Source organism: Pelophylax lessonae (assembly GCF_965119305.1).
Source record: "Pelophylax lessonae genome assembly, chromosome: 2".
In the NCBI taxonomy this organism is placed as follows: domain Eukaryota; kingdom Metazoa; phylum Chordata; class Amphibia; order Anura; family Ranidae; genus Pelophylax; species Pelophylax lessonae.
The window spans coordinates 25,538,468-25,563,930 of NC_138769.1; the positions used below are offsets into that span (position 1 = coordinate 25,538,468).

General features: G+C 44.2%; 1 protein-coding gene across 1 annotated transcript in view; it reads right to left on the reverse strand.

The window, feature by feature from the left end:
• The window catches only part of LSAMP (limbic system associated membrane protein), a 1,007,988-nt gene that overhangs the window by 56,596 nt on the left and 925,929 nt on the right, over nucleotides 1-25,463 (reverse strand). Inside the window, exons 5-6 of the mRNA XM_082245475.1 lie at nucleotides 16,932-17,052; nucleotides 7,938-8,086 (exon numbers count right to left, since the gene is read on the reverse strand). Of these exons, the coding sequence (XP_082101601.1) occupies nucleotides 7,938-8,086; nucleotides 16,932-17,052 (270 nt within the window). The remainder of the gene's footprint in view (nucleotides 1-7,937; nucleotides 8,087-16,931; nucleotides 17,053-25,463) is intronic.

Genomic DNA, 25,463 nt, shown 5'->3' on the forward strand with positions numbered 1-25,463 from the left:
GGTCTTAGTTTTGGGTGGAGTGGCCCTTGTGGGGCTGTGGTGGCCCCTTCTGCCTCTAGAACAGAGTTGCTGATGCCGGGAACATCTTTGCCCATAGGGCTGTTCTCCACAGTCGACAAGTAATATGTTTCTCGGTATCCGAGACAAAAACAATCAGAGATCTTCGTCCCCTCCGGCCTGTTGTTAAGCGAGGCCTCCGATCACACCTGACACACAGACATTCCGGTTTCTTTCCCCAGGAACTCCACGCCGAGCCTTTCTCCCACACCTAATCGCTGTTATTACAAGCCAGCAGCACTTAGCACATTGAAGTCTATGGCACTTTTAAACATCGGACAAGGGGACGGTGACATTTAAAAGCTTTATGAAACATTTAGACCTTTCCCAAAAAAAAAAAAAACTCCCGCCCGGGATTTGAAGCGCCATTCATATTTAATGCGCCCACGCGCTCAATAATTCATGAATCGTTTTCTACAAACAAGTGCCACTTTAAGTCCCAGGAAGGAGATTATTTTATTAACAGTCCCCCGGCTTAACCCCACGTTAGCTTGGGAAGCTAAATCCTTCCTTGAATATGTCGGTGGGATTCCTAAACAGCAGATTAAACCTGAACACGCACTTTTTTTTATTTTTTTTATTATTTAGAAAATAAAAGGTTGGGCGCCTAGATGCTTCCAGTTTGATTAGTGAGTTGAATTCCCTACGGACTTCTTAGAGCCCATTCAAACCATGGCGTCCTGGTGCACAAGGCAGCCCACTGAAATGAATGAGTTGGCAGCACATCAAACTGTCTACAAGAAAAACATGGACCGTTTTTTTGGCAACGTGAGCGCATTAGCGTGCATTGTGGTGCTCTGCAATGTATGCCTGTTAGAGCTACGTTTGTATATCCAATCCATGCACCATGCTGGAGTATATGAAGTATGGATATAAGGTTGCTGCAACAACTCCCAACTTGTTGCATTGTATAACCACTTGCCGACATATACTGCGGCGGTCAGCCCCGTGCAGGCAAAGTGACGTACCGGTACGTCACTCGCCTACGAGCCAATAGGGAGCGAGCGCGCGCCGCCGGAGGCACGCTCCCGCCCCCGCTCGTTCACGGGCATCCCCGCGCAAGTGACCGGCGGCTCCGATGTTCACTCGCGATCTCCCGCTGGAGAGGGAGAAAGGCAGGCGGCTGATGTAAACAAAGCCGCCTGTCATTCTCCCTGGTGTAACTGCAGAGATCATACGATCCTGCTATGTAGGATCATATGTCTTTGTGGTTACATCAAAAGCCACGCCCCTTGACAGTTAGAAGCACGCCCCTTGGGACACACTTAACCCCTTTGCTCTCTAATAAAGTTAGCCCCTTCCCTGCCAGTGCCATTTTTACAGTAACAGTGCATATGTATAGCACTGATTACTGTAGTAATGTCACTGGTAACCCCAAAAGTGTCAAAAATGTCAGTCAGGGGTCCGATCTGTCCTCTGCAATGTCACAGTGCCACAAAAAAAAATCGCAGATCACCGCCATGACTTTGTTGTAAACGAAGTTGACCATTCTTCTCCCTGCAATGATCATAGAGCCCATGTGATCCTTCTATATAGGAACACAGGTCTCTATGGTCATTTCAGAAGCCACGCCCCCCCCACAGTTAGAATCACTCCCCTAGGCTCACATTTAACCCCTTGATCACCCACTGTGTTAACCCTTTCCCTGCCAGTGTCATTATTACAGTAACAGTGCATATTTTTAGCACTGATCACTGTAGTAATGTCACTGGTACCCCCAAAAGTGTCAAAAATGTCAGTCAAGGGTCAGATCTGTCCGCCGCAAAGTCGCAGTCCCGCAAAAAAAATCGCAGATCGCCGCCAATACTCGTTAAAAAAAAAAATAATAAAAATGACAAAAATCTTTCCCTTAGTTAGTAAACACAATAATTATTGCATAAACCAATCAAAATACGCTTATTGCGATTTTTTTTTTTTACCAAACATATGTAGCAGAAAACAAATTGGCCTAAAATGTTAAAAATTTTGATTTTTACATTTTTTTTTGGGGGGGGGGGGGGGGAATTTCATATAAAAAAATGTGAAAAATATTATTTTTTTTAAAATTGTCGCACTTTTTTTGTTTATAGCGCAAAAAGTAAAAATCGCACAGGTGATCAAATATCAACAAAAGAAAGCTCTGTTTGTGGGAAAAAAAGGACGTCAATTTCATTTGGGTACAGCGTCGCACGACCGCGCAATTGTCTGTTAAATTCACGCAGTGCCGAATCGCAAAATAGGCCCTGGTCTTTGAGCAGCCAAATCCTCCGGGGCTAAAGTGGATAACATGTGTAGCAACCCTCTGACACCCCAAAGACAGGATAGCACCTCCAGAGGCAAAAGGCGGACTAGCATTTCACCCCAGGTCCATGGCTAAAATTGGTGGGACTGAGAAAGGATCCTGGGCACCATGTCTGCCAGTCACTTTAGTCTTTATTGGAGTTGAGGGTTAGGGGTCTCAGATACCATAGCAGATCACTTACCAACTCTCCCGATCCAGACCAATGTCCAGCTTCAGAACCTTTAAGCCAACCTGGCAACACTGTAAGCATGTTCCCAAATTTCAGGGCATTCTCCAAGTGAGTCACCAGGCCCTTCTAAGAGACCAGAATTCTTCCTGGCTCTCTCCAGCAAGGGGGCCTCCCCTGGGTCTCCTCCCAGTGTCCTCCAGACCGGGCAGGACAGCTTCAGGATCACTTCAGACCACGTTAGGCCCCAAACAGGCTATTGGGTCTAACAGCAGAGCTCCATCCAGCAGCACCTCCCTAGGCCTCAGCCCAGGGAAAGAGAGCCAGCACATGGCCTCTCCCAAATATTTATATCCTCCCCAGCATGCACTAGTGGCATAAACCTCCTACTGGATTGGCTGAAGACAATATAAATATTCATAACTTAGTTTTGTTTGTGAAATCTCATACTATGACCAGTGATACCAGCAGTGGCGGTCCATCCATTGGGGGCGCAGGGGCGCTGCCCCCCCTATCCATGCATCCGGCCCCCTAATCTACATGCGGTTCGCCGGACGCATGGATTCCAATAGGGGATTTTTTCTTTTTTTTTTTTTGAAGCACATGACTAGAGCCAGAGGCTCTAATAGGCTGGTTGGCAATTGGTTAAAGTGGTTGTAAAGTCTAAATATTTTTTACCTTAATGCATTCCTTGCATTAAGGTAAAAAATGTTTAGGTGTCAGCATCCCCTTCACCCCTCTTTTTACTTACCTGAGCCCTCATTCCATCCAGCGGCGTGCACGTTTTGCGGGTCTTCTCTTTCCTCACTTCCAGGTCTCGCTGGCTTTGCTGGGGCCCTTGTCCATGGGGACAGAAGGGCATATGGCCTGGTATAGTTCAGGAGGTAGGGAGCCTCACACTTGCTGCCTTTCCTATCTCCTGGCCAGCCAGGCTTTATGCCCAAATAAAAAACTGGAATGGATTTGGTTTGTTCCACGGGTCCCCCCCCTTAAAATATATATTAGGGCTAAGAACCTGGTATGAATTTTGGGGGGACCTAATGACATTTTTTTTCCCATGAAGTCTCCCTTAAAATATATACTGGACCCTTACCCATTATGAAGGCTCTTTACAGACGGAACAAATCCGGCTGGGAAATGTCATGTAGCAGCTAAAGTTTTTTTGTTTTTTTTTCCTCAATTTCACTTTTGTTGAAGTACCTCCTATGGGCTTGCCACTTCATGTGCAGGTTTAAGGCATCGCCCAAGTTAGTTATTTAAATTGTGTATTTTTTTATGTTGTCCTTGTCCTTATGTTGAAAATACCCATCCCACTACAAACAGTATTTTATTTTTATTTTTTTAAATTCTATTGATATACGTGTATGTGTGTTATCCATGGACGTACCCAGATACCCGTGCTATTGTTAACAAAAACTTGCAAAATGGTCTTAGTAATGGGCAGAAATAAATTACAAGACCTCTACCATAGACTTTAGTGAGGTTTGGGCACTATGTGTAAGAGTTATTATACTCACTATAGGGATGTAGGCTGATGTTGGGGGTATATATACTCACTATAGAGATATAGGCTGGTGTTGGGGGTATATATACTCACTATAGGGATGTAGGCTGGTGTTGGGGATATATATACTCACTATAGGGATGTAGGCTGATGTTGGGGGTATATATACTCACTATAGAGATATAGGCTGGTGATGGGGGTATATATTCTCACTATAGAGATATAGGCTGGTGATAGGGGTATATATACTCACTATAGAGATATAGGCAGGTGTTGGGGTATATATACTCACTATAGAGATATAGGCTGGTGTTGGGGTATATATACTCACTATAGAGATATAGGCTGGTGTTGGGGGTATATATACTCACTATAGAGATATAAGCTGGTGTTGGGGTATATATATACTCACTATAGAGATATAAGTTGGTGTTGGGGTATATATACTCACTATAGAGATATAGACTGGTGATGGGGGTATATATACTCACTATAGAGATATAGGCTGGTGTTGGGGTATATATACTCACTATAGAGATATAGGCTGGTGATGGGGGTATATATACTCACTATAGAGATATAGGCTGGTGATGAGGGTATATATACTCACTATAGAGATATAGGCTGTTGTCGGGAGTATATATACTCATTATAGAGATATAGGCTGGTGTTGGGGGTATATATAATCACTATAGAGATATAGGCTGGTGTTGGGGGTATATATACTCACTATAGAGATATAGGCTGGCGATGGGGGTATATATACTCACTATAGCGATATAGGCTGGTGTTGGGGTATATATACTCACTATAGAGATATAGGCTGGTGTTGGGGGTATATATACTCACTATAGAGATATAGGCTGGTGATGGGGGTATATATACTCACTATAGAGATATAGGCTGGTGTTGGGGGTATATATACTCACTATAGAGATATAGGCTGGTGTTGGGGGTATATATACTCACTATAGAGATATAAGCTGGTGTTGGGGTATATATATACTCACTATAGACATATAAGTTGGTGTTGGGGTATATATATTCACTATAGAGATATAAGCTGGTGTAGGGGTATATATACTCACTATACAGATATCGGTTGGTGTTGGGGTATATATACTCACTATAGAGATATAGGCTGATGTTGGGGTATATATACTCACTATAGAGATATAGGCTGGTGTTGGGGGTATATATACTCACTATAGAGATATAGGCTGGTGATGGGGGTGTATATACTCTCTATAGAGATATAGGCTGGTGTTGGGGGTATATATACTCACTATAGAGATATAGGCTGGCGTTGGGGTATAAATACTCACTATAGAGATATAGACTGGCGTTGGGGTATAAATACTCACTATAGAGATATAGACTGGCGTTGGGGTATAAATACTCACTATAGAGCTATAGACTGGTGTTGGGGTATATAAACTCACTATAGAGATATAGGCTGGTTTTGGGGGTATATACAGTGGGTACGGAAAGTATTCAGACCCCCTTAAATTTTTCACTCTTTGTTATATTGCAGCCATTTGCTAAAATCATTTAAGTTCATTCTTCTTCCTCATGAATGTACACATAGCACCCCATACTGACAGAAAAACACAGAATTGTTGACATTGTTGCAGATTTATTAAAAAAGAAAAACTGAAATATCACATGGTCCTAAGTATTCAGACCCTTTGCTGTGACACTCATATATTTAACTCAGGTGCTTTCCATTTCTTCTGATCATCCTTGAGATGGTTCTACACCTTCATTTGAGTCCAGCTGTGTTTGATTATACTGATTGGACTTGATTAGGAAAGCCACACACCTGTCTATATAAGACCTTCCAGATCACAATGCATGTCAGAGCAAATGAGAATCATGAGGTCAAAGGAACTGCCTGAAGAGCTCAGAGACAGAATTGTGGCAAGGCACAGATCTGGCCAAGGTTACAAAAAGATTTCTGCTGCACTTAAGGTTCCTAAGAGCACAGTGGCCTACATAATCCTCAAATGGAAGACGTTTGGGACGACCAGAACCCTTCCTAGAGCTGGCCGTCCGGCCAAACTGAGCTATCGGGGGAGAAGAGCCTTGGTGAGAGAGGTAAAGAAGAACCCAAAGATCACTGTGGCTGAGCTCCAGAGATGCAGTCAGGAGATGGGAGAAAGTTGTAGAAAGTCAACCATCACTGCAGCCCTCCACCAGTCGGGGTTTTATGGCAGAGTGGCCCGACGAAAGCCTCTCCTCAGTGTAAGACACATGAAAGCCCGCATGGAGTTTGCTAAAAAACACCTGAAGGACTCCAAGATGGTGAGAAATAAGATTCTCTGGTCTGATGAGACCAAAATAGAACTTTTTGGCTTTAATTCTAAGCGGTATGTGTGAAGAAAACCAGGCACTGCTCATCACCTGTCCAATACAGTCCCAACAGTGAAGCATGGTGGTGGCAGCATCATGCTGTAGGGGTGTTTTTCAGCTGCAGGGACAAGACGACTGGTTGCAATCGAGGGAAAGATGAATGCGGCCAAGTACAGGGATATCCTGGACAAAAACCTTCTCCAGAGTGCTCTGGACCTCAGACTGGGCCGAAGGTTTACCTTCCAACAAGACAATGACCCTAAGCACACAGCTAAAATAACGAAGGAGTGGCTTCACAACAACTCCGTGACTGTTCTTGAATGGCCCAGCCAGAGCCCCGACTTAAACCCAATTGAGCATCTCTGGAGAGACCTAAAAATGTCTGTCCACCAACGTTTACCATCTAACCTGACAGAACTGGAGAGGATCTGCAAGGAGGAATGGCAGAGGATCCCCAAATCCAGGTGTGAAAGACTTGTTGCATCTTTCCCAAAAAGACTCCTGGCTGTATTAGATCAAAAGGGGGCTTCTACTAAATACTGAGCAAAGGGTCTGAATACTTAGGACCATGTGATATTTCAGTTTCTCTTTTTTAATAAATCTGCAACAATGTCAACAATTCTGTGTTTTTCTGTCAGTATGGGGTGCTATGTGTACATTCACGAGGAAGAAGAATGAACTTAAATGATTTTAGCAAATGGCTGCAATATAACAAAGAGTGAAAAATTTAAGGGGGTATGAATACTTTCCGTACCCACTGTATACTGACTATAGAGATATAGGCTGGTGTTGGGGGTATATATACTCCCTATAGAGATATAGGCTGGTGATGGGGGTATATATATACTCACTATAGAGATATAGGCTGGTGTTGGGGGTATATATACTCACTATAGAGATATAGGCTGGTGATGGGGGTATATATATACTCACTATAGAGATATAGGCTGGTGATGGGGGTATATATACTCACTATAGAGATATAGGCTGGTGTTTGGGGTATATATACTCACTATAGAGATATAGGCTGGTGCTGGGGGTATATATACTCACTATAGAGATATAGGCTGATGTTGGGGTATATATACTCCCTATAGAGATATAGGCTGGTGTTGGGGGTATATATACTCCCTATAGAGATATAGGCTGGTGATGGGGGTATATATACTCCCTATAGAGATATAGGCTGGTGTTGGGGGTATATATACTCACTATAGAGATATAGGCTGGTGATGGGGGTATATATACTCACTATAGAGATATAGGCTGGTGTTTGGGGTATATATACTCACTATAGAGATATAGGCTGGTGTTGGGGGTATATATACTCACTATAGAGATATAGGCTGGTGTTGGGGGTATACTGTATATACTCACTAATGAGATATAGGCTGGTGATAGGGGTATATATACTCCCTATAGAGATATAGGCTGGTGTTGGGGGTATATATACTCACTATAGAGATATAGGCTGGTGTTGCGGGTATATATACTCATTATAGAGATATAGGCTGGCGATGGGGGTATATATACTCACTATAGAGATATAGGCTGGTGTTGGGGGTATATATACTCACTATAGAGATATAGGCTGGTGTTGGTGACTCCCAGCTTGTTGGCGGCCACACAGGTATAGTTTCCATAATGCTCTTCAGTGACATTTGCTACCATCAAGGTGGACCGGTTGCCCATGTTCTTAATTTCCAGACCCTGGGCGCTGTTTAACCTGAGAATTCAGTATAAGAAAAGAACAAAAAGATACTAAAGTCATCAAGTTTAAACACTATATAACATTAATACTTATTATTTCTTTCTACATTGTTATATGTTCTGAGGGAACTTGTTCAGTACTTATATTAAAAAGTGTTTTATAAAATAATATTGCACAGAATGTGTAGTTACTGCTTGCCCCTCCGACTTACAGATGCATTAGTGAATTCAACAGTAATTAAACTTAAAGGGGTAATTTTATAAAGTATTTACTGAACAAATATCACAGCATTCAAACAGCCATCACAAATAACCCTTATAATGTGTCCAATATATTTATTTTATTTTTAGTTTATAATGATTGTAAGCACCATCTAGTGGCCATAATTGGGTATTTACCCGATTGGATTATTTCAGGAAAATACTGCATTATGGCCACTAGAGGGAGCTAACGATCATAAGAAAATATTAGTCAGATTAGTGGGGGTTATGTGTGACTGCTATGTGAATGCTGTGACATTCATACTACAATTAAAAAAAAAAATAGGCTCAAATCTTTTCTAACTCCACATTTTTTTTTTTGGTTTTTGGTTGTAGTTTAGAAGTGTTTTCATTGCTATCCATGTCCCCACTGAACATATTTGCCCTTTGTGCACCAGCAGAGATAGTGAAGAGGCATCAAACATTTTACAGTTGTCATCCATTCAGGAAGTGAGGCCCCAATATGCTTCGGTTTTTCTTCTGAAACCAGCCATAGACAGTTAGGAATTTGATTCGTCTGGATTGCGTTGAACCCTTCGACTCAATAATAATACATTTCACCAAAATGATAAAACTTGTCCCATTTTTGCTAAAAATGTAAGGGAAATAAAATGATCAGTTTCACTTATCCTTAGGGTAGCCATACATGAATCAAAGTTTGGCCAGTTCAGCAGGTACCAGCCAAATTTTGATCCATATATGGACTGGCTGGTTGTACTGAAGTCGATCTATCAATTGACTTCAGTACAACCAGCCTCTTGTTTTTTTTTTTTTTGCACAATCACTGCCAAGGGCTATAGCTGCCAGCAGTAATCATTGTATTCTGACTTTAGGGAACCTCCTAGAACACAATAGCACAGTAGGAGGAATTCCACCATCAACACTGACTGTGTTTAAGGAGGGGGGGGGGGGGGGGAGGGGGTAATCAAGCAATTTCCTTTCCTTCAACCAAGAAAATTGCCTAATATTTAGCCAGAATTACACTTGTAAAGACTGGAACAGCATCCTCTGTACTGCAATTATATGAAGGTAAATTGTGTCGGATTCAACTTCTGCGTCTTATTGAAGAGTTAGGCTGTCTGTGGATGGTGCCAAATCAGCAGGTCATCATACTGTCCAGACAGGGTTTAAGGATGTATATGAATGCATACAGCAACATTTGAAACAGAAATATATATATACATATATATACTGTGTGTATATATATATATATATATATATATATATATATATATATATATAATATACTGTGTATATATATATATATATATATATATATATATATATATATATATATATATATATATATATATATATATATATATATATATATATATATATATATATATATATATATATACACACACACACTGTACTGTCAAAAGTATTGGGACACCTGCCTTTACACGCACATACACTTTAATGGCATCCCAGTCTTAGTCCGCAGGTCAATGTTTCTCAACTCCAGTCCTCAAGTACCCCCAACAGGTCATATTTTCTGACTTTCCATTATTTTGTACAGATGATTTGATTTGTTTCACTGCCTTAATAAATACCACAGCCGTTTCATCTGAAAATACATGACCAATTGGGGGTACTGAGGACTGGAGTTGAGAAACATTGCCATAGGGTTCAATATTGAGTTGGCCCACCCTTTGCAGCTATAACAGTTTCAACTCTTCTGGGAAGGCTGTCCACAAGGTTTAGGAGTGTGTCAATGGCAATGTCTGACCATTTCTCCAGAAGCGCATTTGTGATCTTAGGCACTGATGTTGGATGACAAGGCCTGCTCTAAATCATCCTAAAGGTGTTCTATCGGGTTGAGGTCAAGACTGTGCAGGCCAGTCAAGTTCCTCCACCCCAAACTCACTCATCCATGTCTTTATGGACCTTGCTTTGTGCACTGGTACACAGTCATGTTGCAGCACCTTTATGGCTCTGAGGAAAAGGGTTCGCCCTCGAAACACGTCAGCCTAGCCTTAGTAGATCCATGCAGATTTCTGCATGCTATCCAGCACCGCGCAGTGCCTTGGCTACCTTGGAGATCTTGTGTTGATCGTGTTTACATGTGTGCTATCTACAATTGTTTTGTGATAATAATATACATTTTTTAAACATTTTAATAAACCTTTTTAGTGGTAATGCACTAGGTCGGTGCGCCCTTCTCTTATTGTTGTCTTTTAGTGTGTTTTGGATACGCTTGGTCCTGAGGGGGCAGCAAGACCACAAGCGATACCAACAAAAGTCCATTGAACATATATATATATATTCTATCCCCCCATCATACACTACTTGAGCGCAGGAGAAATGTTTTAAGCACAGTCATGTTGGAACAAACTGTTCCCACAAAGATGGGAGCATGAAATTATCCACAATGTCTTGGTATGCTGACATCTTAACTGCCGGTTCACACTACCGCGACTTGTCAGGCGACTTGTTCGCCTGACAAGTTGTGCTCCATTCTGTGCTATGGGAACCATTCTAATAGGAGCGACTCAAGTCGCTCCGACTTAGAAAAAGGTTCCTGCACTACTTTTTACTCAAGTTGGAGCGACTTGCTTTGACTTCCATTATGTGAAATCCGTGCAAGCCACGCCAAAGTCGCAGTGCACGGCGACTTCACTAGTCGCTCCCGAAGTTGTGTCGCCATAGTGTGAACCGACTCTAAGAGTTGCCTTCACTGGAATTAAGGGGCCAAGCCCAACCCCACACCATAATCCCCCCTCCACCAAATGATTTGGATCAGTGCACAAAGCAAGGTCCATAAAGACATGGATGAGCGAGTTTAGGGTGGAGGAACTTGACAGGACCTTGCTTTGTGCACTGGTGTGCAGTCATGTTGGAACAGGAAGAGGCCATCCCCAAACTGTTCCTACAACATTGGGAGCATTAAATTGTCCAAAATGTCTTGGTATGCTGACGCCTTAAGGGTTCCCTTTACTCGAACTAAGGGGCTAAAACCAACCCCTGAAAAACAACCTCACACTATAATCCCCCCTCCACCAAATGATTTGAACCAGTGCACAAAGCAAGGTCCATAAAGACATGGATGAGCGAGTTTGGGGTGGAGGAACTTGACTGGCCTGCACAGAGTCCTGACCTCAACCTGATAGAAAACCTTTGTGATGAATTAAAACGGAAACTGCGAGCCAGGCCTTCTCTTCAACATCAGTGCCTGACCTCACAAACGCACTTCTGGAAGAATGGTCAAACATTCCCATAGACACACTCCTAAACCTTGTGGACAGCCTTCCCAGAAGAGTTGAAGCTGTTATAGCTGCAAAGGGTGGGCCAACTCAATATTGAACCCTACGGACTAAGACTGGGATGCCATTAAAGTTCATATGGGTGTAAAGGCAGGCGTCCCAATACTTTTGACAATATAGTGTATATATATATATATTTTGTGTTTTTTGTTATTTGTCAAAAACATATTTTTGAGATCCAGCCAGGGAAGTGTTAGCTCATATATACAGGAACGGTGTCCAAATGTTAATTAGCAAACTGTGTAAGCATCTTAGCATTCCAGTGTGCAAGGGAGGCCCAATGTTTAATGTGTATGACTTCCCAGCAGGGATTCATTAGATCCCACATGTTCCCATGGGACACTGTAGACTAGGCAGCAGCATGCCAATTAACAATTACATCTCACCCAGACAGGGACAAATATGTAGTTTAATCTTCAAAAAAGAAAAAATAGTATCTCATAAGCCATCTTAAAAGCAAATGTAAGGAATGGTGCCCTTGATCTGTGACATCTAATGGCAGCGATGGGATAATTTAGAGCGGTTAGTGCCGGGGTTAGGTAATTAATCTCGCACTAAAGACTGGGAGTCCTTGTGAGGAGTAACCGGTCATCAAAAACCGCTCAGCGCATTTTTTTTTTTTTTTTAAGGTGACACATACATACAAGCAAATTGTATTACCATACAAAGGATAAACTTACAGATAGAATATTTCTCCTTCTCCTGGGGTTGGGAAAAAAAAAACATGTGGTTCACCCCCCCCCACATTGATGGGATGCCAGGATGCCACAGGTGTGACGAAGCTTTGCTTTCAGATCTCCCTTGTAATACCTTACACTTATTACCTTGCTTGGATTAACCAATTGGATGAAAGAGCAGGGCCATCTGAAGGCATGGGCATCCATGGATACTGCCCAGGGGCCCCAGGTGCATAGTGAGCCCCATTACAGGGCCGCTGATAAGGGGGTATAACCAGGCCTCCTATACAGGGACTGGACCCTATCAGTAAGGCCGGGGGCATTTGAAGCAGGGGGAATCAGTTCATGGACAGGAGGGGGTGATCAGTGCTGTGGGGGGCACGTGGTCCACTTCCACATTGATGGGATGCCAGGATGCCACAGGTGTGACGAAGCTTTGATTTCAGATCTCCCTTGTTATACCTTAAGGTTATTACCTTGCTTAGATTAGCCAATTGGATGAAAGAGCAGGGCCGTCTAAAGACTTGGGCATCCATGGATACTGCCCAGGGGCCCCAGGTGCATAGTGAGCCCCATGACAGGGCCGCTGATAAAGGGGTATAACCAGGCCTCCTGTACAGGGACTAGACCCTATCAGTAAGGCAGGGGGCATTTGAAGCAGGGGGAATCAGTTCATGGACAGGAGGGGGGTGATCAGTGCTGTGGGGGGCATGTGGTCCACTTCCACATTGATGGGATGCCGGGATGCCACAGGCATGACAAAGCTTTGACTTCAGATCTCCCTTGTTATACCTTACGGTTATTACCTTGCTTGGATTAGCCAATTGGGTGAAAGAGCAGGGCCATCTTAAGGCATGGGCATCCATGGATACTGCCCAGGGGCCCCAGGTGCATAGTGAGCCCCATGACAGGGCCGCAGATAAGGGGGTATTACCAGGCCTCCTGTACAGGGACTGGACCCTATCAGTAAGGCAGGGGGCATTTGAAGCAGGGGGAATCAGTTCATGGACAGGAGGGGGGTGATCAGTGCTGTGGGGGGCATGTGGTCCACTTCCACATTGATGGGGTGCCGGGATGCCACAGGCATCAAAGCTTTGATTTCAGATCTGCTTAGTTATAACTTTTGGTTCTCTCCTTACTTAGACTGGTCATTTTGATGAAAGGCCAGGGCCATTTTAAGGCATGGGCACCCCTGGACACTGCCCAGGGGCCCCAGGTGCATAGGTGGCCCCATGACAGGGCCACTGATAAGAGGGTATAACAGGCCTCGTTTACAGGGTCTGGACCTGATCAGTACAGTACAAGGACCCTGGAAGCAGGGGTGATCAGTTCTTTGACAGGAGGGGGTGATCGGTGCAGGCCTAGTCCCCCCTGCTGCTCTATATGTGTCCGCCAGTGTGCAGCTGGCTTCTCTACCCTCCCGCAGATAACCATCTTTTTGTTCTTCAAAACTTTTTATATTGTTTGGATATTTGTGTTGATTTCTGGCATGTTTTCTTATTGTTTAAAATTGATTTTATTGAAAGTACTAATAATATACAGTATTTTTAATTCAATCAACTATGTATTCTTTAATTCTTGAGAGTAGGTGCGTAATTTGGGGCAGGCTGGTAGAGGCCCCAGTGCATTACTTTGCCCAGGGGCCCATGATGCTACTAAGATGCTCCTGTAAAAGGGGTTGGCCTTGCCTATTAACTCAACTAGGATTTTGGTAATAACAATCTTCAAAACATCAAAAACATCTCCAGTTATAAGTTATGGATCCGAAAAAAAAGCAGTGATATTCTCGGCTGTTGTTCTGCTATTTGCAAAAATCCAAACTCTTTTACTCGTCTCCTAAAAGCGATAGAACCATAAACGAACATGTTAATAGTTCCACCGTTGATTTTCATTCATTTGGTTTTAATTCTAATTTATATATAGATATCCCTTCACCTGGACCACCCACATCTCTATGACTAAGCCTGCGGGAGTGAAACGTGTAGGTGGAGACCTCCTTTGTGGTAGTCTTGCTCATTAATGTTTTTGTTAGGAATCAGCAGCAGGGATGGCCAGATCTGCGTGACTACACTCAAGAAACTGGGACCAGACTGTGTATACTTTAAGTAATATTTATTTACAGTGAAAAAAAAAAAGAAATCCTTCCATACACCAGCACACAGCAAACATAAAAGTATAAGTGAACCAAAAACCGCAGTGACAGAATACCGGACTAATAACTAACAAACAGAAGCCTAACCAAAAACTAACTACATACAGTACATTCAATGAATACAAAATAGGGGAACACCGAAAAAAAGGGGAAAACTGGAGTCGCAGGGAGTAGATGAAAAGGGACTGGGATCAGGAACAAGGGGGAGCGGGTAAAAGGCAGCAGGGTACAAGGTAGAAAGCAGTAGCAGGATAAAGCAAACAGAATCTGGCCGCAGCAAAACACTGGAGCGAGAGGCGCTCAGTGGGGGAGGACCTAAATACCCTCCCAGCAGCCATCATCAGGTGGAAACTGATTGCTGGGATCTGCTGATCTACTTGTAGATGCCTGCTGGTGGACACCGGAACTACAATCTTCCACTCTGGTAAAGGCAGTGCCGCCAGCAGGTGATCCAGGTCCTGAAAAAATTCTGTGGACATCACTGATGTACGGCCATCTCTTCTTACTCGTGTATCCCCCCATATTGTGTTATGAAACTAGCATGTTTTAAGTGCATTGCATGGGATGGGAGATTTGCGATTTTTTTGAAGATTGAACTACACATTTGTCCCAAACTGGGTAAAACATTTCCCCTCCAATCACTATTTATTGGCATGAAGCCACCTAGTCTATAGTGGCCCATTAGAAAACACGAGATCTAATGAACCCCTGATGGACAGGTTATACACACTAAGCATTGTGCCTCCTTTTCACATTGTAGCACTAAAATGCTTCTTCAGATTGGTAATTATCCTTTGGATGCTGTTCCTGTATACTTTGTTTAAATCTTTCTGTCTGGAACTGACATGTTTTATGTCAAACAGCTTGCTTTCATGAATTTACATTACATATGATGAGAGTTGGATTTTTTTGAAGACTGAACCACACATTTGTAAGACTTCTTACCTCCAATCACTGGTAATTGGCATGAAGCCATCTAGTCTACATTGTCCCTTGAGAACACACAATCTAATGAATCCCTGATGGCAGGTCATACACATTACGCGTTTGGCCTCCCTTTCACAGTGTAACACTAAAGTTAGCACCCGTATGCTAATTGAGTAGCAGCAAAATCCTTGAGCGAGAGGCACTTAGTAGGGGATGACCTAAATAATCTCCCAGCAGCCAGCTCTAGGTGGAAACAGATTACTGGGATCTGCTGATCTGCTTTGAGACATCTGCTGGTGGATACTGGAACTACAACCTTCAGCTCTAGGAAACAAAGTGCCACCAGCAAGTGATCCAGGTCCTGAGAGTTTTCTGTGGATGTCACTGGTGAGCAGAGAACACACGGGATCTAATGAATCCCTACTGGGCAAGTCATGCACATTAAGCATTTGGCCTCCCTTTCACAGTGTAATGCTACAATACACCTGCAGATTGATTAACCATTGGTGGCTATTCCTGTATTTTTAAATCAACCTTTCCCTGGCTGAATCACAAAAAAATGGTAATGACATTAAGTATTAAATATTAGCCACCCTTATGCTCTTTATAATTTAAAAGAAATTGGGTAACAGCAAAACGCTGGAGTAAGATACTTAGCAGGGGAGGATTTAAATACCCTTCCAGCAGCCATGTATAAAATTAAGGAAAAAAAAAGAATAGCCACCCTTACACTCTCTATAATTTAAAAAAAATTGAGTCTTGCACAGTGACAGCACTCAAAGGCAGAAGTCACTAATGGCAAAATGTCACAATCCCTGTTTGCATGCAGCAAGCCTACGAGTTAAACCTCTTGCCTCCCATGTAAGGCACATTTGTGCAGTGCACAGCAAACAGGGTGAGCTTTTACAACCACATGCCGCACATATGCATCCATGAGCTTCAGAGATTCCTGTCTTCTAAAAGCTCCCAACACAGTGCCCAAGTTATCACATAATGACCAGAAGTCGGCAGGACCGGCTCCCAATCATGTGATCACTGTGATAGTTAATCACAGTGCATGTAGTGTGAAGACCCCTAAGCTTTGACTCCTCCTATGCCATGCCCTCTGACATGTTTCTCTCCGCTCTGGGGGTTTAGTCATGACCTCTATGACTAAGCCTTGGGGCAGAGTGAAACACAGCAGGAGGCATAGCCTAGGAGGAGTCGAAGCTGAAGCCGTTTCTCTCTATTTTTTCACATTGAGCTGTGGTTGTACAGAATCTTCACACTACATGGGCAGTATGCTTTCTGAATGAGCATACCAGAGGCCAGCACCCTTCTAAGTAGTGGATCACTGGAGCGGCAATGTCTGGTAGTTTGAGCAGTGCTCCAAATTATGGCAAACTAATCACAGTAGTCTTGGGATTTGCTGATCCTTCCTGGATGGATGGGAAGGGTTCAAAGATTGCAATTATTATTAGCTGTAACGCTGTGCAATATTTAGGATACATTCAGTGCTTGCGTGTGCTCAGCTCCACAGTACAATGATACTACATAGTGATAAATACACAGAATGAACATGCAGGTCATTATATATACCTTGTATCATCCTTGTACCACTCAAAGTCTGGTTTGGGCTCTGCGGAGGCCTCACAGCGAAGGTAAGCTTGCTTGCCAGCAAAGGCCTCAATGCTCTTGGATTCGGTTATGATGGGAGGGTCTGTAGAGGAACATGTATACACATTATTATGGAGGAAGGCATTCTAAAGGATACATATGGTATCAAAATATAGAAAAAGGCACATCACAAAAACATCTGATTAACTTTAAAGGTGACCTGTTAGAATATATACACTATATTGTCATACCTATTCGGATGCCAGCCTTTACACACACATAAACTTTAATGGGATCCCAGTCTTAGTCCGTGGGGTTCAATATGGAGTTGGCCCACCCTTTGCAGCTATAACAGCTTCAGTGCTTCTGGGAAGGATGTCCACAAGGTTTAGGAGTGTGTCTGTGTTTGACCATTCTTCCAGAAGCGCATTTGTGAGGTCGGGGCACTGATGTTGGACGAGAAGGCCTGGGTCGCAGTCTCCGCAGTAATTTATCCCAAAGGTGTTCTATTGGGTTGAGATCAGGAGATCGAGTTCCTCCACCCCAAAGTCGCTAATCCATGTCTTTATGGACCTTGCTTTGTGCACTGGTGCGCAGTCATGTTGGAACAGGAAGGAGTCATCCCCAAACTGTTCCCACAAAGTTGGGAGCATGAAAGTGTCCAAAATGTCTTAGTATGTTGACGCCTTAAGAGTTCCCTTCACTGGAATTAAGGGGCCAAGCCCAACCCCTGAAAAGCAACCCCACACCATAACCCATGACCCACCAAATCATAACACAGCAAGGTTCATAAAGACATGGATTGGGGTGGAGGAACTTGACTGGCCTGCACAGAGTCCTGACCTTAACCCAATAGAACACCTTTGGGATGAATTTGAGTGCAGACTGCAAGCCAGGCCATCTCTGCGCTTCTGGAAGAATGGTCAAACATTCCCATAGACACACTCCTAAACCTTGTGGACAGCCTTCCCAGAAGAGTTGAAGCTGTTATAGCTGCAAAGGGTGGGCCAACTCAATATTGAGCCCTACGGACTAAGACTGGGAATGCCATTAAAGTTCATGTGTGTGTAAAGGCAGGCATCTTAAATACTTTTGGTAATATAGAGTCTATTTTCTGTACTTGCTGAAAATGTTCTTAGCATGATAAAAAGATAACAAATGCAGCCAGAACACCTTAAGAGTGGTATGCTATAATATATTACAGTTCCATTCTTGGGTTGAGATACAGTATACTTTAGGTAAAAAGCTAAAAAGTTTTTACTGTAGTGCCACCTTAAGAGCGCATTCTTCCGGAACATTCCGCCATTTCCTCTTGTCACATTCTCTGTTCTGTCACATATTCTTACTGTTATCTATTCACTGAGAAAGTCCAGAGTGCGATAATGAGGATTATTCTTGAAAGTCTATTCTTCTCGTTTCCAATCGCTGCATTTCGTTCCCCCTAGGTAAAAATCTCCGGAGAGCTCACATCTGTGGCATTTGTATTTAAAATATATATGTATTTTGGGAATATAATATTGTGTCCATGGCATGCCCTTCGGTTAGCAATTCTTAAAAAAATGAGACCCGTATCTAAATAATGAAGCAAGCAGATGATGCGAAAGAGCGATTGGAAGATGGGGATTAGGGAAAAAAAAAAATTGAGAAAATGTAGCCGACTGCATAAACACAATAACAGAATCACATTCCTACCATCAGTTCAGGTTTATAGAAATATTCCTCTGCAGGGAAGATATAAAGCATACTATTTGTTCATTCCTAATTATGACCAACATGGTACAGGTTATTGTGTAACACAAAAAATAACAAAAAATGCTGAAGACCTGTCTTTATGGAAGGTATGTGCTGGAGAGGAGTTTGGGGGCAATGATGGGGGGCAATATGTGCAGGAGAGGAGGGAGGAGGCTATGACAATGGGCAGTAAATGCTGGAGAAGGGGAAATGACAGTGGGCACTATGTGCAGGGGAGAAGGGAGAAAGGTATGACAGTGGGCAGTATGTATAGGAGAGGAAAAAGAGGGTATTATAATGTGCAGTATGTTGCAGGAAAAGAGGGAGGCAGAATGGTATGACAATGGACAATATGTGCAGGAGAGGAGGGTATGACAGTGGGCAGTATGTGCAGGACAGGAGGATGAAGGGTATGACAGCCGACACTATGTGCAGGAGAGGAGTGAAGAGGGTATGACAGCTGGCAGTAAGTGCAGGAGAGGAGGTAGGGGGGTAGGACAGCGGGCATTATGCACAGGAGAGAATGAAGGGGAGTATGACAGCAGGAAGAGTGTGCAGGAGAGGAGAGAGGAGGGTATGCCAGTGGGAAGTATGTGTAGGGGAGAAGAGGGGGGTATGACAAGGGGCAGTATGTGCAGGAGAGGATGGAGGGGGGTATGATAGTTGGCGTTATGTGCAGGAGAGGAGGGAGGAGTGTACAATGGAGGGCAGTATATGCAGGTGAGGAGGGTATGACAGGGGGTAGTATGTGCATGAGAGGAGTGTGGAGGGTATAAGAGCAGGCAGAATGTGGAGGGGGGGGGGCAGTAGCACTGGGGACAATAGAGGTTATAAACTGGACAACAAAACTGCAGCAGGTTAATAGCAGTGTAGAAGTGAAGTTGGGGACATGGAAGATGGGGTACGGCTTTTTTGCATAGGAAACGACGAAAAAGGCATTAGAGCATCCATTGGTTTGCTGAGGTGTGGGTGATGTCAGTAAACATTCTCCTAGGTGATGTCAGTAGACACTCTCAGGTAACACCAATAGACTCTGTCTTGGGTGATGTCAGTAGACCTTCTCATAGGTGATGCCAGTAGACCCTCTCTCGAGTGATGTCAATAGACCCTCTCTCGAGTGATGTCAATAGACCCTCTCTCGGGTGATGCCAGTAGACCCTCTCTCGGGTGATGCCGGCAGGTCCTCTTTCGGGTGATGCCAGTAGACCGTTTCTCAGGTGACATCAGTAGACCTTCTCCCAGGTGATGTCAGTAGACCCCTTTCTCAGGTAATATCAGTAGACCTTTCCATGGGTGATTTCAGTGGACCTTCTTGTAGGTTATGTCAGTAGACTCTCTCTCGGATTATGTCAGTAGACCCTTTCTCTGGTTATATCAGCAGACCTTCTTGTAGGTCAGCCCTCAAATTTTCCACTCACCTGCTCGCATGTTGCGAATGGAAAATGATTGAGGGCAAGTGTGGGGCTGCCTCGGGAGCTGTTCTCACAGCGATCGCCCAGTGGAAGAGAGAGAAGAGGAAGAGGAAAGCTGGCCAGATAATCCCAGAGCGGGGATTGTCCCGCTGTAACAGCTTTCATTTGAATTGCCGTCACGCACAGCCCCTTCTCCTGGCCCAGCTCCTTTGATAGACAGAACACCGGTCCAATCCTTGGACAAGCAATGACTATCATAGGAGCCGAACCAAGAGGAGGGACTGTGTGTGACGGTGAGGGCCTGGCAATTCAAATGAAAGCTGTTACAGTAGGGTGATCCCCGCTCTGTGATTATCCAGCCGACTTTCCTTTTCCTCTCCTCTCTCTTCCCTTGCACTGGTCAGGCTGCGTTGATGGGCACAGGTGAGGCTGCATTGACGGGCACAGGTGAGGCTGCATTGACGGGCACAGGTGAGGCTGTATTGACGGGCACAGGTGAAGTTGCATCGATGGGCTCAGGTGAGGCTGCATTGACGGGCAAACTTTAGGCTGCATTAACGGGCACAGGTGAGGCGGCATTAATGGGCACTGATCAGGCTGCATTGATGGGCACAGGTGAGGTTTCATTGATGGACACTGGTGAGGCTGCATTCATAGGCACTGGAGAGGGGGCATTGGTGGACATGTAGATGATATCAGTAGACCTTCTCATAGGTGATGTCAGTAGACCCTCTCTCGGGTGATGTCAGTAGCCCTTCGCGTAGGTGATGTCAGTAGACCCTCACACGGGTGATGTCAGTAGACCTTCTTGTAGGTGATGTCAACAGACCCTCTCTCGGGTGATGTCAGTAGACCTTTTGGTAGGGAATGTCAGTAGGCCTTCTCTCGGATGATGTCAGTAGATCCTCTCTTGAATGATGTCAGTAGACCTTATCTTGGGTAATATCAGTAGATGATATCAGTAGATCTTTTTGTAAGTGATATCAGTAGATCCTCAGTCGGGTGCTGTCAGTAGACTTTTGCGTAGGTCAGTCAACACTCTCTTGGACAAAGTCAGTAGGCCTTCTTGATGACAGTAGACAGTGGGGGTGTGATGTAAACACATTTTTTATGCAAACATTATATATATATATATATATATATATATATATATATATATATATATATATAGGGCTTTTTTCAGCTGCAACTTGGTTGAACTCAGTTCCACCACCTTTGGCTCAGGCCTTCTGCTCCCTGCTCACCACTGTCAATCAAACACAGAGGTCTGGCTTCCTGTGTTTTCCAAGCGCAGTATGGGGACAAAGGAGATGCCAGTGCCTGGGGTGCAGTGTAAATGCAGACACCCCAACTGGATGATATCTCTGCAAGTGAGAGAGGTGAAGCCATCTACAGTTTGAGGGGAGGTACTAGAGAAGAAGAGGGGTAAAAGTGAGATGTGGATAGGGGATGCAGAACTAAGCAGCTGTGTAAGAAGGCTGAACTCTGTACTCTGTGTGTAGCACACTCCTGAACTCTGCACTGTATACCTAACACACCCCTGAACTCTGCACCCTGTGTGTGGTACACCCCTGAACTCTGTACGCAGCACACTCCTGAGCTCTGCACTGTATACATAGCACACCCCTGAACTCTGCACTCTGTGTGTAGTGCACCCCTGAACTCTGCACCATGTGTGTAGTGCACCCCTGAACTCTGTACGCAGCACACTCCTGAACTCTGCACTGTATACGTAGCACACCGCTGAACTCTGCACCCTGTGTGTAGCGCACCCCTGAACCCTGCACTGTATACGTAGCACCCTCCCGAACTCTGCACGTAGCACACCCTTGAACTCTGCACTCTGTGTGCAACCCCACCGAACTCTGCACTCTGTACATAATGCAATCCTGATAATTGATGCCCCGGTAAGACCCTCCCACTGTTAGTGAAATTTTGACCAGTTTTGGGAGGGGGTTTTGGGGGGGTTTGTGGTTGAGTTCCTGCACCTTTTTTCTGAGAAAAAAAGCCCTGTATATATATATATATATATATAGATATAGATATTTATATCTATCTATATATATATATATATATATATATTATCCACTTTGTGAGCACAATATGTCTTTGCAAAGCCAAATATTTCCTCATCACTGTGCTGTACACAGCCTATGCAGAGAGAAGATCTGTGGGAGGGGCTCAGCAGGCTCCACCCACTACAGGCTGCCTGCAGAAAACTACAGGAGGGGGCAGAGACAAGACCAGTCACCCTGCACAAGGAGAGAGAGCAGCAGTGAGTGGTCTTTATTACAGAGGTAACGTTTTACACTCGATTACTGCACAGATCTGTAAGAAATACGCAAAACACACCGAGATTCGAGGAAGAAAACACGATTCTTCTATATAAACAGTATTTGTTTAGCCTGGAGTTCAGCTTTAATTACATTGTTATTGTAAACCAGTAAGCTATATTACTGCTGAACCGTGTAATGAATGAGAACTGGAGACGTAATACAGACAAAACAATAATTATTTGTGGTTGGACCTGAGACGGTCGGTATGGCCCGGAGTTAGGCATTAGGAGAATTGCATTCATCCCTTAGATTGGTGACATTGAGAGCAAAAAATGTAATCAAAAGCGGAGTCTGGGGTTATAGTCTGATCGTTCTGCCCTTTGTTGCTTTGCATTTATTTATAATTTTCATGCTCTGAGGAGCTCAGTGTTTCGAGGTTATTATGATACCATGGAAGCTTTGTGTTTTCATATGCCTCGTTCAGAGCTCAGTGATCATGCTGTTAAAGGCATGATGCTGTCTGCTTGGGTTCATCAATGCTGGACAGGGAAACCAGGGGGCATGAAGAGTTTCAAGTGTAGGTTCACCTTTCAGGAAGATTTTTTTCTGAAACTCCACCTATGCAATTCTGCATCCAATGAATAGTACCTGTCGGAGCTTTTCCTGTTGGAAATGGTGAAGGTCCTCCCATTACAGATGCAGAAGTTGAGTGTTTGCTCCAGAAAAAGCACTGGCCCCTCATTTATTTCCATTCTGCCGTTTGCAGGTCAGACTGAATTTCACAACAACGCACCCCCTAGTGGCCGCTCTGTGCAATTCAAACTGCACACATGCGCATGTAAGAGGGGCTTCATGGTTGGCTGGTTTTGGCTCCGGAGCACAAGTCCCTCTGGTGAGGCCAAACCCTTTGCCATCTTGTGCCCTGCTCTTTGCCATAGGCCACCACATGGCATTCCTGGCCATAGACCTTTACATCCCCAAGGAAGGAATGTCCCTACCTGCCTTATACTGTATATGGGTACTGACTCAGCCCTTACATCACTGCAGGAGGGCTCTACCTTAGCGGCGGCCAGGCCATTAGGGCTGCAGGCCCGCCGTCTCCCTAATCTCCATATGCTGGCCCCTAATCTCCACGTGGGAGCCGGACGCATAGATTTTTATGAGGTTTTCATTTTTTTGCACCTAATTAGAGCCTGAGGCTCTAATTGGCTTCAAAAAGGTTGGGCTTGGGGCGCAGAGCCCACCCACTTGTGACATTAGCGAATCAATATTCGCTATTGTCTTCCGGCTTCTCCTCCCACCCAATCAGACCAGGATGCGGGTCTTAAGACCAGATTGGCCGGAAGGAAAAGCCAGTGTTTTCCGTCAGCATAGGCAACCTGACATGAACGTCCTCTCCCAACCAGACATGGCGCCTTATGGCTGCTGTTACTTCAACCGGGAGCAGCTAGAATGCAGCCCATTTTGCTACGCCAACATGGATCTGGACAAGGACCCCCCATATCGGCAGCAGCCGACCAAACTCATTCAAGACATGGGCCAGGGGCTCGGCGTATTGTTACGAAACACTGCAACCTGGATGGGGTAATGGCGGACCCAGAGTGGGGAAGGGATGTGTTTACTGTCCCCCCAAAAAAATGGAGCACCAGCCGCCACTGCTCTACCTAAAAGGGCCTAGCACCTGATGACACTATCTGCTGTAAACAGACACTATTCTGCTACAGAGCCACCTGTGGCAAAATGTCTAACTGCACCTGCCTGCACGCAGTGCATCTTCTCCCGGCTCCAGCTTAGCTTAGTTGTGGCTGTTCAAATTCCGCACGTGCCCAGTGTGCGGTCTCCTTCTCTAGCAGTGCACACCCAATGAGATTGAATGGCCCCTATCGGCCACTACTAAGCTAAGCTGGTTCTTGGAGAGGAGGCACTAGGCCAGAGTGACCACTACAGGGAGCGTTGTTGTGACATTCACATTACAGTTAAAGCTGTTGGGGGTCCTTTCTAGAAAAAAGTGATGGCCCCCCCATTCCTCCCTGTCCGGATGTTTGCAGGGCGGGCAGCATTTTACAATATCGCGCCCCCTAATGGTTTCTGGGTTATTCAAACTGCACGGAGGATGGAAAAGGAAAGAGGGACCATTGCTTTTTCTGGAGAGAACCCCCAACTGCTGCATTTGTTATGGGAGGACCTTTGCCAGTTCCAACAGGAGGAGCTCTACTATTACTTGGGTAAAGAATTGCTTATGGGGATTTTCTGAAAAACTTCCTGAAAGATGAACTCGCACTTTAACCACTTAAGCCCCGGAAGATTTTACCCCCTTCCTGACCAGGGGTTTTTTTGCGACTTTTTACTGCGTAACTTTAACAGACAATTGCGCGGTCGTGCGAAGCTGTACCTAAACGAATTTGACGTCCTTTTTTTCCCACAAACAGAGCTTTCTTTTGGTGGTATTTGATCACCTGTGCGATTTTTTGATCATGCGCTATAAACAAAAAAGAGCGTAAATTTTGCAAAAATAACAATATTTTTCACATTTTTTATATGAAATTCCCCAAAAAAAATGTAAAAAACAAAATTTTTTAACATTTTCGGCCAATTTGTTTTATGCTACCTATGTTTGGTAAAAAAAAAATCGCAAAAAGCGTATTTTGATTGGTTTGCGCAAAAGTTATCGCATTTACTAACAAAGGGAAAGATTTTTGTAATTTTGGTGTTTTTTTTTTAACGAGTAATGGCGGCAATCTGTGATTTTTTTTTGCGGTACTGCGACATTGCGGCGGACAGATCGGGCCCTTGACTGACATTTTTGACACTTTTGGGGTTACCAGTGACATTACTGCAGTAATCAGTGCTATACATATGCACTGTTACTGCAAAAATGACACTGGCAGGGAAGGGGTTAACTGTATTGGAGAGGGAGGGGTTAAGTGTGTCCTAGGGGCGTGATTCTAACTGTAAAGGGACATGGCTATTGGTGTAAAAACAGAGATCAACGGTCCTACATAGTAGAACCGCCTGATCTTCATTTTTACACCAGGGAGAATGACAGGCGGCTTGTTTACATTAGCCGCCTGACTTTCTCCCTTCACCGGAGCGAT